Genomic DNA, 17,403 nt, shown 5'->3' with positions numbered 1-17,403 from the left:
CAGAGTTCAAACGATATACTCGGAATTTTTTGTATATTTTTTTGTGAATATTATAATAATAATATATTGTTATTGGTATTCATTTAAATAATAAAAAGAAATACGAATAATAGGCCGATAGACGATAAGCAATGTCGTCATAAAATTAATAACATAAAAAAATTACATTAAACAAATTATATAGAGTTCAGCGGTTATTATAAATAATATAATATAAATATACAGAGTGTCTTATCGTGTATGTCTTCGTCAATTTGTTTTCAATATATTTATATATTTTTAAAATATAATTTGGGAAATTAATGCTGTGTACCTAACCACCAATACTTGAAATTAATAAATGTACAATTTCTTGTTCGAGTTCTTGGGCAATTCGAAATGGCCTAATATATACCGCTAATTTAGGCAGATATTTTAAAAAGTCAAATTATTTATACTTCCGTCGGGTAGGTCTTCGAATGTATAAGTTATTGGCAGGAGAGTACCTAACTAAATAAAATAATATATTATATTTAATGGCGTATAGGCCAGTATGTACAGTGATTTATACAATTTATACGGTTATACACTATGTAATACACATTATACGAGGACACACACCCTGTATACATTCTATTTAAATATACATGTGTCATGTTTATAATATATGCAATAATGATGTACAATATAACAAATTATATTATTGTGCAATTCGATCTGGAAACGTTTAATTGTTCACATTATAATAATACGGTGTATATATAATATAAACGTTATGAAATCGAAATATTATATTATATTATAATATACGAATCGCCGATATAATGATATACACTGCGCGGCGGCACTTTGATTGCGAGAAGAGAAATTATAATATACAATAATAAATAGTAATATTTTATATGTACATGTACATATATATATTTAACGTGGCACGCATAATATACTCACACGTATATCGCATAAACACGTACACAATAATATATACAATTATAATAATTATTATCGTGTGGCCCGTGTAGATAGGTATAGGTATATAATATTATAATATTATAATGCCCGGTCTATTACACGAGGCTAGTATTTCAAGCTAGGATATAGTACGGTAGTACCTATTTCCGGTGACTCTTTTGGCTTGGCACTGGCTAGAGTGGCTTACAATGTTCACACTATTCACCTGATACTATAGAAATTTCAAACCAGTTCGGTGGTGGGTACGGTGCTACTAACTTGGAAAATTGAACCCCGCCCTATTAAACTACCTAGGTATATCCTGACGACCCGGCTTGAGACGCTTGCTTAAAAAACGAAGCCAGTTCTGTTCAGCACTAACTTGCTACTAGTATATTATCCTAATCCCTAGCTTGAAATTCTAACCTCGTGTAGACCGAGGATAATGGATGATGGTATTATTATTAATAGTATGTGAAAAGCGTCTGCAGCGCTGTTTATTACCTGCGCCACCGTCTGCGGAGGGACCGAGCAAGTTGTGCACCCGGTTAGCGTACAGCACGAACGTCGGATACGGTATGTCGTACTTGCGGGCAGCCTGTGATAACGACAGACCCTCCTTGAGCACGGACAGTATGGCCTCAGCCATCGTTTCTGGTCTCCACGACTTGAGCGGACCGCGCTCTCTGAACCGCAGGTTGTGCACGAGGCTCTGGTTGGTGTTCCAGCACTTTTGCCACATGGACTGCAGCTGGTACTGGTAACTGTCAGCTGTAAAAACAACGGTAATACATACCGGTTAGTAATGCGCATAGGTATATAGATATTGTTCAAATCGAGAGGGTATAGGCATTATATTATATTAAATCATGACTTATATAACATATAATACCATGTACGATGTAATATGCTAAATGAAAATGAATCATACGAATGATACATAAGATGAATGTTATTTAACGTATACAAATAGGATGAGAGTAAAAAAGAATTAATCGACAGCTGCAATCTACGTCATGCGTCGTACGCACTGGCGGTAATATTGCGGGAAAGTGGGAAATGTGGATTTTCGAGATTCCGACACAGAGCCTAAATGTAGGAAAATTATCTTACCAATCATTCATAGAAATTCAAATGATTAACATAGACAAATTACTATTTGAAAAATTATTGGTCTTATAATACATTTTAAAGTGTAATTTGACTAGAATTTAGAAAACGATGAAGTATACTGTAGATAAAAATGTAATATAGGTTTTACGAGAAATGTGTTGTTAACAAATTCTCAATCGTATACATATTTTTTAAATTCTTAACCAACATATAATTATATCCGGACGAAACAATAATATCTATATCAACATGTGAATTTAAAAACTAATGCTCCAACAGACTTTCGAGAAGGAGCTGTATGGGGTGGGAACGGAGTCCTACAATATAAACGCGTTTAGGTACGATAATAACGCACATATAACAATATTGTGTGCACAAGCCACGGTGGCGGCACTACCCAAATAATATCATTAAAATGCCTATACATACGCAATTTATATCTAAGCCCGGCTGTTGCGTACCTATACGTGTGTGCGAGTGTAATATAATATACGGAGATTTAAATTTTTTTTTCTCCAATATAAATATAATATAATGTACGCGTCGATGACGTGCGAGTTTTGCGCACGTGCATGGCGGACGAGACTTTTTAAAATATATAATATAATCGAGACGGCCTAACCCCGACCAAATTTAAAACGTTGTACACTACTACACTATATACTAACGTAAGCAAATAAACGGCAAAAAACAAATATATATATACCATATTATCATCTATAAACATTATTTCGACTGTGGCGTGTTAATTTTAACAATGCAAGCTGCTCGTTTATTGTCTATGTATATATACGTGACTGTGAGACTACGCACACACACACACACACACACATACACACACACGTCACACACACACATTTATGTTTATATTAACGGTGGTGGTGGATGAATGGGGGAGGTGTGGAGGTAACAGGAGGCGGTTGTAGAATATTGTCAATATACCGGTGCACCACCACCGGGTTACACTATATAGGCTTTTATAATAAAATATATTATGCATAATAAAATGTATAGTAGTATAATACATGGGTTCTAATACATATAAGTGTATAAAAATATGTATAGGTACTCTAACTATTATTTACAAGCATCGAGTAAACCCATAACTATACTATGCTACGATTCGAACACCGCGCATGTATATAGGTTCATTGCACAGTGTATACACACACACTTTGAGACGACAACCGGCAACATAATTTGACTTTCGCCTACCTGCAAACGCGGCGATTGTTGTTCGTGAAAAAAAAAAACGTACGTAAAAATCGAAAAAACATATATAATTTAAATTTATTACAAATTATTAATATATACAGTGTGGCAAATAAGGGGTGCAAAAAAACTAAAAAAAAAAAATAATAAAAAACGGGATACAATATAATATACATATTATAATACATACGAGCATCTATAACATACATATAGATATTATGCATTATATGTACACACGCAATTTTTTTCCATCGAATATACCGATATTATTTATAGCGCAACGAAGGGAAAAAAAAGGGTCAGGATGGCTGTATTAAAAAATAATTGGTAATAAATATCTTATTAGAAATTTTGTGTCAATCCATATAACCAAGCTGCAGTTTATTGACACTGGAAAATAAAAAAAGGGGTGAGTTTTGTAGAATTTACATACAAATAAAGTCTAATGTTGTATGGAATGTAAACAATGTGAACCGACCGAACCAAGTAGTAGTAATCAATATTTATTTTTTATTGCCTATTATTATCAAGCAAACACTCGAATGTATAGAATTTCTAGGAGAGCTCGGATGGCATTTACTGAAAAGCTCAAGACAATAAAGTAAAAAAATAATACACTAATACATTTTCCACGGAAATCGATGATATAAAAATGTATTATAATTTATTATGTTTTTATTTTTTGTGGAAACGATATCAACGAATTGTGTAACATGAATAATAATAATAATAAAAAATAATCGACATCAGAAATAATAATAATCAAAATAATGTACGTAAAGACCGGGGTGGTTTTGCAGCTTGAAATGTATATTTTGTTTTTACGGATATCGAGTATAGCCCAGTATATAGGTAGATAAATAATAATATGTGCAGGTATAATAGATATAATGGCAGATGGATAGCTGATATATTATACTTAATATCATATTATATTGTATGAACGTAGGTATAGGTGCCTACGAATAAACGGCGTACCTATAGCAATATGTATATTTTATGCAATTGGAAAATAAATCGATCGAGTTTATATTATACATACCTACTACATGTATAGGTGCCCATATAATACGCGCATGAGAGTGGGGGTGGGGGGTGGGGGGGTGCTCGGAATACTAAATTTTGATAATTTATTTACGACTCACGGTGAACGATTATACGTATATAAATATATTATATATTATATCTCATGTACGTACAAGAATATTTTATTTTATGCGTACGCATATTATTATATGTAGGTACCTGCGATGTATGTATCAATATTTTTCTTTGAACGTCGTAGTATAATAATAACGATTTCGTCGGGAAATAATATATTTCAACGTATAAAGAAGAAAAAAAAATGGGAAATAATAATAACAACGGCAATAATATAATGCAAGCAACAGTATAATATATATAAAATATAATATGTTACCGGCGTCTGCGCGCGTGTGTCGTAATGGCCGTGTCCATTCATTAGCATTTCGTATAATAAAACAGGGCATTTAACTATTGTACAGTAAAATTATGTACTATGTAAATTGTTTTATGTAAATCCATCACAAGTCGCCGCACTATAATATTATAATATATATATATATGTAGCGCGTTCGCTATTATAATATATATATATATGATTGCTGGTCTACGCCGAGCGACAAACACATTGTGTACGTATAATATGCCTTGTATATTTATTGGACGCACAATATACATACCGCCGATTTCTCCCGTCCGTTTACTATAGGTAGGTACTACACCACTTCACTTCGCCACAGCATGAATGTATAATATATTATTATAAGGTATATATAACACCCCACACCGCGACCACCACCATCACCGCCACCACCGCGACCGCGGTATAAGGCAAATAATAATAATATTGTCTCCCGACACACACTGCACGTACTTATTATTATAATAATATTCGGTTTCCTTTTCCTATATATCGTTACACGCGTTATAATATCGTATCTTTATAATGGGTACATGTTTGTAGGTACGTAGTTAAGTATAATATTGTATAGGTACGCGTTCCTATGTATAATAATATTAAATATACAATAATATTATATATTATGTGTGCATAAACTCATTAACCTTTCGACCTCGTTGCAGCGCTGCAATGATAATGGGTGTATACGGACGAGGAACAAAAAAAAAAAAAAAATATAGGAGAAGAGGGCGAGAGAGAAAAAAGATGAGAGGGGACGGTATATAACACTGCGGCGGGATGGGGCTAAGCCCGTTTGTTGTGTATCCCCTGGGCCCTGGGTGGTGAATAATGTACGATAGTATAGGTACCACCACTATATTACGCGCGTTTGACCGCTCTACTCTATATTATATATTATATAGTTACATTTTTAATAAGTTCCCGTGTTATACGGAATTACAATTTATTCCCATTATCATCCGGCGGGGTATATATAGGTGCCGCCTACAATATTATATTATACATGCAACAATACCATACGATAATAACATTATAAACGATGATCATATTATATTATACCACGTGCAGTGGAGTAGCCAGGATTTCGCTTTAGGAGGGGCTGATAATTTGTTACACGGGGAAGGCTTAACTAGAATCCCTCAAAAATTTGATATTTTAAATACCGATTCCTTGGGTTTATAACATTTTAGAATTTTGTATACCTTCATACAAATTACAAATTTAATATATGGTCACGTCACTCAAGTCTTACGTAATACGGTCACCAGACATTGAAAGCGTTTTAAAATTTTTATGAAATTTCGAGGAGGGCTGCAGCACTATCAGCCAATCCTGGCTACGCATCTGATAACGTGCATGCAGTATCTCTCATACGATTTAATATTGTAAAAATAAAAACTGAATAAATTGGCTGTTTCCCACAACCTACAAAAATCTACTCGTCGGATCTGCGTAAATTCCTCAAGACCGCCATGCGGCAGATAATATGCACACGGTGCACACGGTGTATTATTATTATGTAGGTAAAATCATCATATTGTCGTTAACGTGCGAGTCGCTCAGATTACAACCGTCGAGCTGTCGTGGTAGCCGCGGTAGGTAGGTAGGTATTAATATTACTGTAATATTAGTATTATAATAATATCAATCGTTAAATCAGCCATCGTCACGCGTGATGTGATACTGATATATTATTATATTATTATATAGGCGTGCGACACCGTCATCGGTCTTTTAATTTAAGGCCTAATCGATTAATTTTCCATAATGTGTATGATTACGTTTTAATAATTTCTCAACGGTGAACGGGATGTCGGTATATACCTAATATGATGTTGTATCGTAACGATATAGGTAGGGAATGAAATGCTTCAGGTATCTGCAGGTATATACGAAATACTGCACATACGAGTAAGTCATCATCGGGCAGCGGAGTTGGGCGCAGCAGGTTGCGGTGCGAAATTGCAAAATATAATAACAATATAATAATATATATTTTATGTAGATATTTTATAGATGGCTCGTGTGGCATTTGCTTTGAACTAGACCGCCGCCAGCTGTAATACACCACAACTTTATCTGTATAAATAAAATATCGGGGGAGGGGAAGAGCGGTGTTGCGACTGCAGGATTTTGTTCATAAAACCATTGATCGACGAAATAGATTTCATTACCAAAGTTGGAAAATAATTTGTTCGCTATTATAATATTATGTGGGTGATATGTCCTATTATATAAAGGTGTAGATATATAGGCACCTGTAAATTAAGCCAAAAAAAGAGAAATACAGATATGGCACGTATTTTTTTTTTAAAGGCACGAAAACGATCTAAAAAAATATTTTAATATTATACAAATAAAATAGATAAAAACATTTTAAAACATTTTAAAAGTACGTGACAATTAAAAAGTACAAAAGATCGAATTACGATAGGAATATTTAGGATTAATGTTACATATTACGTACGTCGCACTATGAGAAGTTATCGCTCTCATAAATTCATTATAATGGCAACTCAGTATATAGGTACATACAATTATCTATAGGTACATGTATTTCTTCATTAGGATTAATTACTCGATGTATACAAACGATATATAATGTACATAATACATATACTAATATACTATGTACATTGTGTTCATCATGTATTCATTGTAGATGTTTATATAATAAAATATTTGCAATATAAGCGAGTATATTATTATTATTTATTCGATATCACGATGTTATTGATCGGACGGAGCTCTTCCTCGGATATGGAATTAATTATTTTCAATTACTACAAACTTAAAAGGGTAGGTGCGCATATGAAAACAAGACGACTCTATTATAGAACTTCTCTCCGTTCCTATTATATAATAATAACATTATTGTAACAATATTATTCAAAAACACTAAAACAATTATCATCTAAGTTGGCAGTTTCGAGTTGAGTTGCTAAATGTAATTATTATATGCGTCCCATAATAATTTCACGATCACCGCTATATAATACAGAATCCATCTTTTCCCTCACTGCAGCAGGGTGCGAAATGTACGGAGGGACAACCTGCCGGCGGAGTCTTTTTTTCTTGGTGAAAAGTTTCGGGCGAATAAGAAAATAACCAGGATGTAGGTGAAGAAAAAAACAGTAAACTGAGCGGCGTGTAAGATCGAAGGGCAGAAAGAACGACACCCGATTCGCCTTCTCAGACGGGTGCACTACGGATACCACGCGAAACGCATTTCCGACGACACGTCCACGTGGGTTTTTTCCCCCCTCCCACCCACTACCGAACGGTTGTTTACAGTCACTAATCACACTACCGTTGACCGGCGGCGCGGCGCCGCTTGCACGTGGTGAGCGGTGCCGTCAACAGATACGACGGCGGTGGCGGCGGTGGTAACTGTAAAGTGTAAACGGTGGCGGCGGCGGCGGCGGCGGCGGCAGCAAACGGTTGTTTTTGTTGTTGTATCTGTGGTGGTGGTCTATGCGGACGGCGGCGGCTGTGTAGCGATTATCTTCCGCCGCCGCCGCCGCCGCTGTAGCAGAACGAGAACACCACTGCGTCGCCACAAGCAACGGGCGTCGAATGCACTTTTCTCGTATTGCACACAATCAATTATACCATCGTGTCATGTGTCACGACCCGCTGACATAGACAAGGAAAACAGATTGTCCTTTAAAATAGACATATTACATATTTTTAATTTTTTTTTACTCCGCCAGTTGTAATGAACACGAGCCCAATTCAACCCTTGTAAAAAATGTATATGTTATGAGTGTAGTTGATTCAATTTGATACCATAATATTACATAAGTAGTAAATACACTCTAAATATTGTATTGTTCTTTATTTTCTTTTACATAACCAGGTAGCTGCACTTAGACTTAAAAAACCTCAGAAGCAGCGTATGGACATAATTTGCTACCCATTATGCACTGCACGTCTATTGTATACTACATTCATAGTTTAAAAAAATATTTGACGTAATGCAAAATTAAATATTCTTTGAATTAAATGTGAGTTAAGTCTTACATAATTATAAATAGAACAAGTAAAATTGTTTTACGTTAGATAATCAAATAATTCTAGGAATAAACAGTATTATAACAACGATCTATTTTCCAATGTGTGACACATAATAGAAAAAGTTTGAATTCGCGTAAAAAAAGAGTTTAGTCTTATGAAATATATTAAATATCTATATAGCAGAGTAGAGTAGAAATACCTAAGATTTGGTTTTTTATAAACTATATTATCATATAATCATATTAATCAGGCACATCGAATTAAATATATTGATATATTAATATGAAATATGAGAATTATTCATTAATAGGTATAAACTTAATACAATTGTTGAATTATGTATGGGTACTGGGTAGTATATAGAATATAGATACTTAGTCAATCGAGATATTTTGAATAAATGTATGTATATACAATACAAAAAGAACAATGAATATTGTTGAATATTGGGTAAAACACGACTCTACATCGAATATATTTTTTTACAATATATAAGCATGCCTTATAAATAAATAATGTTATTGAAGCCAAAATTGCAATAACAACAAAACGGCTTCCAAGATTAATACAATATATTGTATAAGTAATGTATGTAATAGGTTTTTTTTTAAAGTAGGTAAATTGTATAGTCATTATTCATTATACTATTATGAACCTATATGATAAAAATATTAAACTTACATGTCATTGGCGAGGACGTGGATGCGAGCCAGGCCTGAGAACTTTCAAACATTTTGGCCTAGAATCACAAAATAAAAATTTAATTATAAAAATGTGTATACATTTATTGTATAACATTAACACATTCGTTATAATATTATATTTTGTAATACAAAGAGTAAGACATAGGTTTGTCTAAATTATTAACTAACTGCATTTTAAATAGCTTATATTATAGATTTATAGATATCCAACCGTTTTTTTCACCCTGACAGCTTCCTACTTACTCTATATGGACTTATACTAAAATTTTTAAAAGGGTTAGTTAAAAACAAAAAGTTCATGGTAAACCTCCTAACATATCAAAAATAGCTAACAATCTTTGGGGAACTGTGGCACTATCTCCCCAAGGGGAGTGGCTGAAAACCTCATAAGACATTTTTCACTCACCCTGTAAGTATAATACTGGTGAGCACGAGTCAGGAACTCTATTTTGTGTTAACTTAGCTCTTGTATCAGATCCTATTTACCGTGTTTTAAAAAAAATAAGCAAACATAGAATGTATAGAACCAATTTATGTCTTATACCGCACCATTATAGGCATCGCATTATACTTTAATATTTCATGTAGTCCTAGGAATATGTCTATTAAACAAAATAGGTATGGAAATTAAATTTTTTATTATCCCGAAGTTTTGAGTTGGTACTGACTGTTGACGGGTGTAAAGTCCCACATTTACAATTGTAAATACGTATAAACTAGTATTCGAGAACAATAAAGATATTTACATTAAGTATAACATATTACACAATTTTTTTATAAATTCAACTATCACAGATTATATTATATTTATCTCGGCCCAGAATCTGGAATGATGTATATGGCCACAGCCAATGACCCGGAGTTGTGTAAGTATATATTCATCAACTGTCGGTCTATGAACTTTTAAATTATTCTGAATATATTTTTACGAATTTGTTAACAATTCATAATAATATTCGAAACATGGGTACAACTACTACACTTGGAAATATTAATGCAGCGGAATATTCATATAATCGATATTTATAATATATTATATAATATATATGAAAAGGTCATTTGTATACAATAAGGGTAAATGTCAAATGACCTCTTTATATAATGTCATACCTAACCTTCGAATACGAGTAACGGCAATACAATGGTTTATTGAAACAATTATTTGTTTAGTAAAAATCCGTTTGAATTGCAGTGACAAATACTGGTGAAAAATTGTGATACTTATATTAACACGAAAACAACAGTTTTCAGTGTGTGAACAGCGAGTTACACCGAATAATACCAAAGGGATATCCGATTAGGACTAGAAAACAATTTATGGAAAAGGGTAGGTTAAGTTTGTATCAAGCTTACGAGGGTCAATGACGTGGTTGGGATGCACAGGTCGGAACTTTACGCGACAAAGGGTGTTTCATCGTGAACATACTTTTATTTTTATTTTTTCCGTATGTCTGGAGGCGTCGCCCGTCTCGACGTCGTTCAATTTTTCAACAAAACCATGAGGATGAAAATTGACGCGAGACACACGTCAATAAATATTTAAGTGCATTATTTCGAACGCGACAAATAGTAGCTGGATGAAGTCATGATGGTCCTACTAAATGAATTATATATAGAACTAAGCAATCCAGGAACAGTATGTGTAGAATACCTATAACTTGTCTATTATTCAACGTTTGGTTATATATTTAGATTGTTGTTCATAATATGGAGGTTAAACGAGAAATTACTGGATTCATGATATTACAACAATACTAAGGTTAGAATACACATAAATAATAAAGTTGCAAATATTTTACTATTATCATTATACAAGTCAAAAAATGTTAAATGTACAGCTTGAAAAGTTTGTAATTGATAACCAGTATTCGCCGATACCTACTGTAGACATTTATAAAACCTAAATTTAAATTGCAAATTAACTAATCACATATTTTAAGTAAGCAATGATAATATTGTATAATGTAATTAATATACGTAGTATAGTAGTACTGCAGTGTACACAATTAAATACAATATGCATAATATGAATGCATGCAAAAACACTTATACAAACATGGTGTTATAACAGCCGCTAATATAGATTTCTTATAAAATAATAAATGGTACAATAGCTGATATACTTAACAAATTATAAAACAAGTATGCCCATATAGTCAATCAATATTTTAATTTATTGTATTGTAGTGTTAGTATTTTAATATTTTATTCTACAAGTATATTTAAAAATAAATAAAATAAAACAAGGAAGTTCTTTTATTAATTTTCAGTATTTGTGATAAAAGATCCAATCTTTCTTAATATGAAAATATTGTTATATATGTTATATCAATGTAACTTGTTAAGTTTTAAAAAAAATTGTATTTTTGTGTAGCCAAAGAAACGGTTGCTATGAAAAAATCAATAGTCGAAATTTATCATCCGTAGGTACCTACCGCAGTAAAATGATCCCTCCCTTTAGTTTCAGAACGAAATTACATTTATTTTTCCACTGCACGGGACAGCATTTACCATTTTTCCCCATTACAAGATAGTCATCGATTTATTTCCCTGACAAACGAGACTCGGAGAGAGTACAGGAGAGACAGAAAAAAGAGAGGGGGAAATACATATACACACAACCGGATACTATTGTAATAATAATAATAACAATAATAATAATAATAATAATCGTAAAATATAATATTAAAAATAATGATAATAGCATATACGATATACACGACGCAGTTGAATGTTATTTAAAAATATAAAATACAATATTTTGCCACACGAAAAAAAAGGATCGATGGAACAGAACGTGCATGCACACACACATTTTGTTTCACACAACCACAATAAATATTAAAGACTATGGTGTGCACACATACACACACACACACACACACACACACACATACATATATATTATATATTTATATATATATTATACACATACGCCGAACACAATAGTATGGTATTGGTTTATATTGTATAAATATAATAATATAGTGTTATGCTGAATAATACATTTTTATTATTATTGCACACATACACTAAGGCATTCTCGTTATTATCATTGTGCTGTTACGATTCTACCAAGACCCCCTAGCAGCTATTATTATTATTATTATAGTTATGGGTTATTATTATTATCATTATTATTATTATTATTATTATTATTACTATTATTATTATTATTCCGACTGTACCCCAAAGCAACTGCTACATTAATAAAATAAGTCTGATGTCGGAATAAAAATATATATTTGGTAACCCTCTTCCCCTTCTATCCGTTCATACTGTATTTATATATATAGAAAGACGGAAAGATATGAACAGAACCGAGGGGGGCTATAATAATAATAATATTTAACTATACAGTCACGTAGCTCCGCATTAAAGTAATTATTATATAGGAATATTATGTGTCTTTTTGTTCTATTCTCGTCTCTAAACAGAGACGGAAGACTGGTGTGTGTATTGAGAGAAAGAGAGAGAGAGAGAGCACGAGAGAGACAGTGCTATACGAGAGAAGGGAAGAGAAAATGTATAATATCTGATGGCGTATATTATGTGTACACATTATAATAATATACCAAACGATTATTATTTTATGCCTGTGTATGTGTATGTGTCGGTTTTTGGGGCCCACCTGGGAACTGGTTAGCGTTGACGGTCTAATGGATATATTTACTGTATATGTGTGTGTTGTATGCACAACCGGAATAAAATAAATATTAATATTTAAACATGGGCGCACTTCGCGAGATAATACTTATCTATTAAATAAAGGGTGGTGGAAAACACGTAACTAGGTAGGCAGGTAGTTTTACAGTGTATTAAATGGAAACCGTCGTTCGTATCTAACTTTGCCGAGAAATTCGCCAAATCAAAATAAGTGAATTACTAAAATTTGTTTAATGTATATGAAATTAAAGTGATTTGTAGTTATAAAAGAAATATGAAAATATTTCTAATATTAATATCGGAGGTTTATTAATCTTTCATAAACAACAACTTTTACTGGCCTACTTAATTTTATGTTAACAATACCGTATAAAATGCAAAATATGCATAAATAAATTGCAATACAAACAATAATAATACTTCGTGCAAAATAAAATACATTTTCTTAGAACAAAATATACGCCGCTTAATTTAAGGTAACGTAATTTAAAAATTGCATAATATTATATGTACGATACATACCTACCTAAATGCGACAATCAAAGCTGATCAATAACTTCTCCCTTACATAAAATTATGGACAACGATTGCGTACAATGTGTAATAGACACGTATGTAATATTATATATATGTAATTATATATATATAATTGGAAAAAATATATTTCCCTCGTGAGATTTTATTGTGTAGATATACATAACCTTAACTTTATATAACTCTATGCTGCGTTACAATAAATAATTATAGCGTACCTACATTGGAAGATAGGCGTATAAAAAACGAAATAAAAAAACTCTATCCTATTATCATAGGTAATAATATAATTCTTTATAACCTATAATCTATGTATTCTAGAAATGAATGAGAAAAAATAGTTCGGTCGAATTGAAATGAGTAATTAGTATACAACGCGTAGTTCCATTAGTGAGTTTCCAATTTTATTCGTCTCTAAAAATACCAATGAACATCTGTTGTTTTTGATATTTTCTCATTTGTCAATTTTTATTATAAATAAAAACATCTGTTTCAATCAAATAATATAGGGGCCATATAATATCAATTAAATTTTATATAATAAAACACATAATGCACGCTACTATAAAATAATAATATTAAATAATAATATACGCATATTTATTTTAGCCAATAGTTAAAAATTTAACCCCTATATGTGGTCATATCACACCCGGTACTAGTACAGGTCACGAACCGGAGAAACAAATGAACTAAGAGGGGAAATAATGGGTTCTGAGCGAATGCGATAGAGATTAACTGGTAGATCTCACCGTAGAATAACATACTCAACTTGAATACAATGAATAATTTCAAACGTTGATCCCCGTATATGTTCCATATCTATGTAATATTTGTGATGACGTAATAGTATAATAATAATAATACATACTTGTGTATAAATTTAATACAATAATATATAAATCCAATAAATCAACACAAGTTTCCTATCATGACAATTATAGTAATAACTTATAATAATACACGCATCCGTAATAGTTACGAATATATTAAAATATAATATGATGTTATTATGTAGGTATTTAAATTTGAAATCATGGGCCACATAGAAATATATGTAAATATGTAATATAGTAATAATATAATGTATTGACTATTGATAGGTAAGGCCTATTGAAAAATATTATTTTTATTAGGAATACCTAAATATTCATAGTTTATATACAGACTTATAAAGGATCGAAGAGTAAAATTGTATAATAGGATAAAAAAAAAAATTAAATTAAAAACGATTGTAAAAATAATATACAAATACATCAGAATTGATAATGCTTTCATCTATAGTTTTTAGTATAGATATCAAAATAATTGTAGGTATGATAATTAAACAAATATATTTCAACTATCTATAGTATCTATACATGTATCAAAATGATTTAAAACAATACAAATAAAAATTTCAAAAGCTTCACTTTATTTTTTTTATTTTAAAATCTATGCAATGGTAATTATTTACAGATAAAAACATAAAACTTTGGTGTTAAAAACATTGTTTATTAACTTTAAGAAAATATATATTATTCTTTGTTGTCCTATAGTAAAGTTGTCCTCTTTTCATTATGTAAAAATGTTTTACCTACGTTGTGAAAAAATATAAAGCTCTTAAATATAAACGTTTTTTTTTGCAGTTTTAATGGGATATGACATTTTAGTATTAATAATAAATTATATTATATATATATATATTACAGACTACAGTATATATTTATGGTAATGCATATAATAATTTATTTACGTCACAAAAATTTAACAGCTTCAACCAATATCATTAAATAATTGTATTTCCATAAAAATGAAAATGTATCCAATTAATAACAGACAAAAATTAAATTATAATTTACAGTAGTTATTATTTCAAATGAGATAAAATCATACACAAAGAAATATTTCATTAAACAAAATAAAATGGAAATGGACAGCAGATAGTTAATAAAAATCATATCTAAACCACAGCATTTAGAGCTTATGATAGTGTTAATAGAAAAAGAAAAAAAGATTTTATAAAAAATACCAATAAACAAATTCACGGCCGTTTGGCTGTTCTAGTTGAGTCCGAAGACTGAGGAAGGAGTCGTCAATGTCAATTATAGTCCAAAAATTCATATTACGTCATATTTGTAATTGCTGCAACTTTGAAAGGGTTGTACTGGTATAATAGTTAAAAATCAATCATCGTTTTGTGGCGCCCAATAAAACTCGAATAATCAGGCAGACAATAAAATATATTATTGGTGTTATACGAAAGAGCTATACTGCCATAGGGTAGGACACCATGGTTTCAAGAGCGTGGCAAATAATAATACGTGAAGTCTTTTCGACGAAAAAAAGTCCACTGCAAAAAAGCTATTTAATAAAATATGCTTTTAGGTAAGCAAAAACACAAGCGGAACAAAAAAATTAAAATGTTGGATAAAAAAAATTAGAGAATTATTGGAGTCTACACACGGCGTATATACAAGGGGTCCACGAAAGCATCGAACACAAACCCATTTTGTAACCTTCGGCGGCGGTAGCTAATATGATATATTCCAAATTCATAGCTAGACGGTTGTGGTGCTTAATTAATGTACAGAGAGAGCTTTCAGTATTCTAATCGATATTTACAGAGGGTTCCCTATGCCCCGTGTCCCTGCGCTGCATTGTGCGTAATATTATTATTATTATTATTATTATTATTATTATTATTATTATTATTATTATATTGTGTTCAGAAATGAATAATGGAAACTATTACTGAAACACCATTCGGCCCCACGTAGAGACATTAAAACTATTTTATGTGCACATTTTATGCACAATGAGTAATCGTGATGTTTCCAGTTTTGGATTATTTTATATAGATAATAATATGTGCTGTATCCATATGCAACATACATCTCGAAATAATAATTGTTCGGAAAACAAACGGACACTCTGATTGTACGCACTCGCAGTCACCCAAAGACTAAAGAGTTGTAACTAGGAAAAAATGAATTGAGAAAGGATTATTATAATATCGTTTTTATACAAACGAATCATATATTATTATATTACTTTTAATTATTCATAGCCGTGTTTTTCTCGGTCTAGCTGCAGAGAACCATTATAATTTATAACGCTACTTTCACCGATATTTTCCCATTATTTCTATATTCTATATATGTACTCTAATATTAATAATTATTTTAATAACTTAGACTCGCGATATTATAAATAATATTATGTACTATAGGTAGGTACATAAATGATAATTTTATAGCACTTGCAATCGTTGGCACAAAGGAAAATCAAACATAAAAATAATAATACATGAAGTATTTAAAACAACCTATAATGTATACTTAAATACTTTAACATTATTACACGTTACAACGACTCGACGTCGTACATAATATATAAAATAATATATAATATTATTATACACATTATCATACACGCACTCACAGGCACATGGCACAACATTATGGTATACACATGACACATCAATTTGTATGCTGCAGGGTGGTTGTGATTCACCAATCATAGTCACCCGCATCTTTTTTTTAAATTACGATTTACTCAAATTCTGGTTTTTGACATTTTTTAATATGTACCAATACCCTAAAACTATTTTTTAAATATTTGGATTTATTTCCATATATCATTTAAAGAATGTCTTGTGTCGATACCAACTTATTATTTACAAAAGAGAACCAACTACCTTTATTATTGTAAATTATTGTTAAACAGATGATTTTGTAGGCCCATCAGTCAGGTTCTCCAAATTAAAAATGTTGAATTCAAACTATTTTGGAAAATTAGTTT

At 31.3% G+C, this 17,403-nt stretch overlaps 1 protein-coding gene across 1 annotated transcript in view; it reads right to left on the bottom strand.

Moving 5' to 3' along the window:
• LOC111036147 (protein bric-a-brac 1-like) overlaps positions 1-17,403 on the bottom strand; it is a 41,284-nt gene that overhangs the window by 9,706 nt on the left and 14,175 nt on the right. Inside the window, exons 2-3 of the mRNA XM_022318066.1 lie at positions 9,398-9,455; positions 1,435-1,701 (exon numbers count right to left, since the gene is read on the bottom strand). Of these exons, the coding sequence (XP_022173758.1) occupies positions 1,435-1,701; positions 9,398-9,455 (325 nt within the window). The remainder of the gene's footprint in view (positions 1-1,434; positions 1,702-9,397; positions 9,456-17,403) is intronic.

This window comes from Myzus persicae, unplaced genomic scaffold (genome assembly GCF_001856785.1).
Source record: "Myzus persicae strain clone G006 unplaced genomic scaffold, MPER_G0061.0, whole genome shotgun sequence".
Lineage (NCBI taxonomy): Eukaryota > Metazoa > Arthropoda > Insecta > Hemiptera > Aphididae > Myzus > Myzus persicae.
Note: the sequence above shows the minus strand (reverse complement) of the source record. Positions and strands in the feature narration are given on the sequence as shown.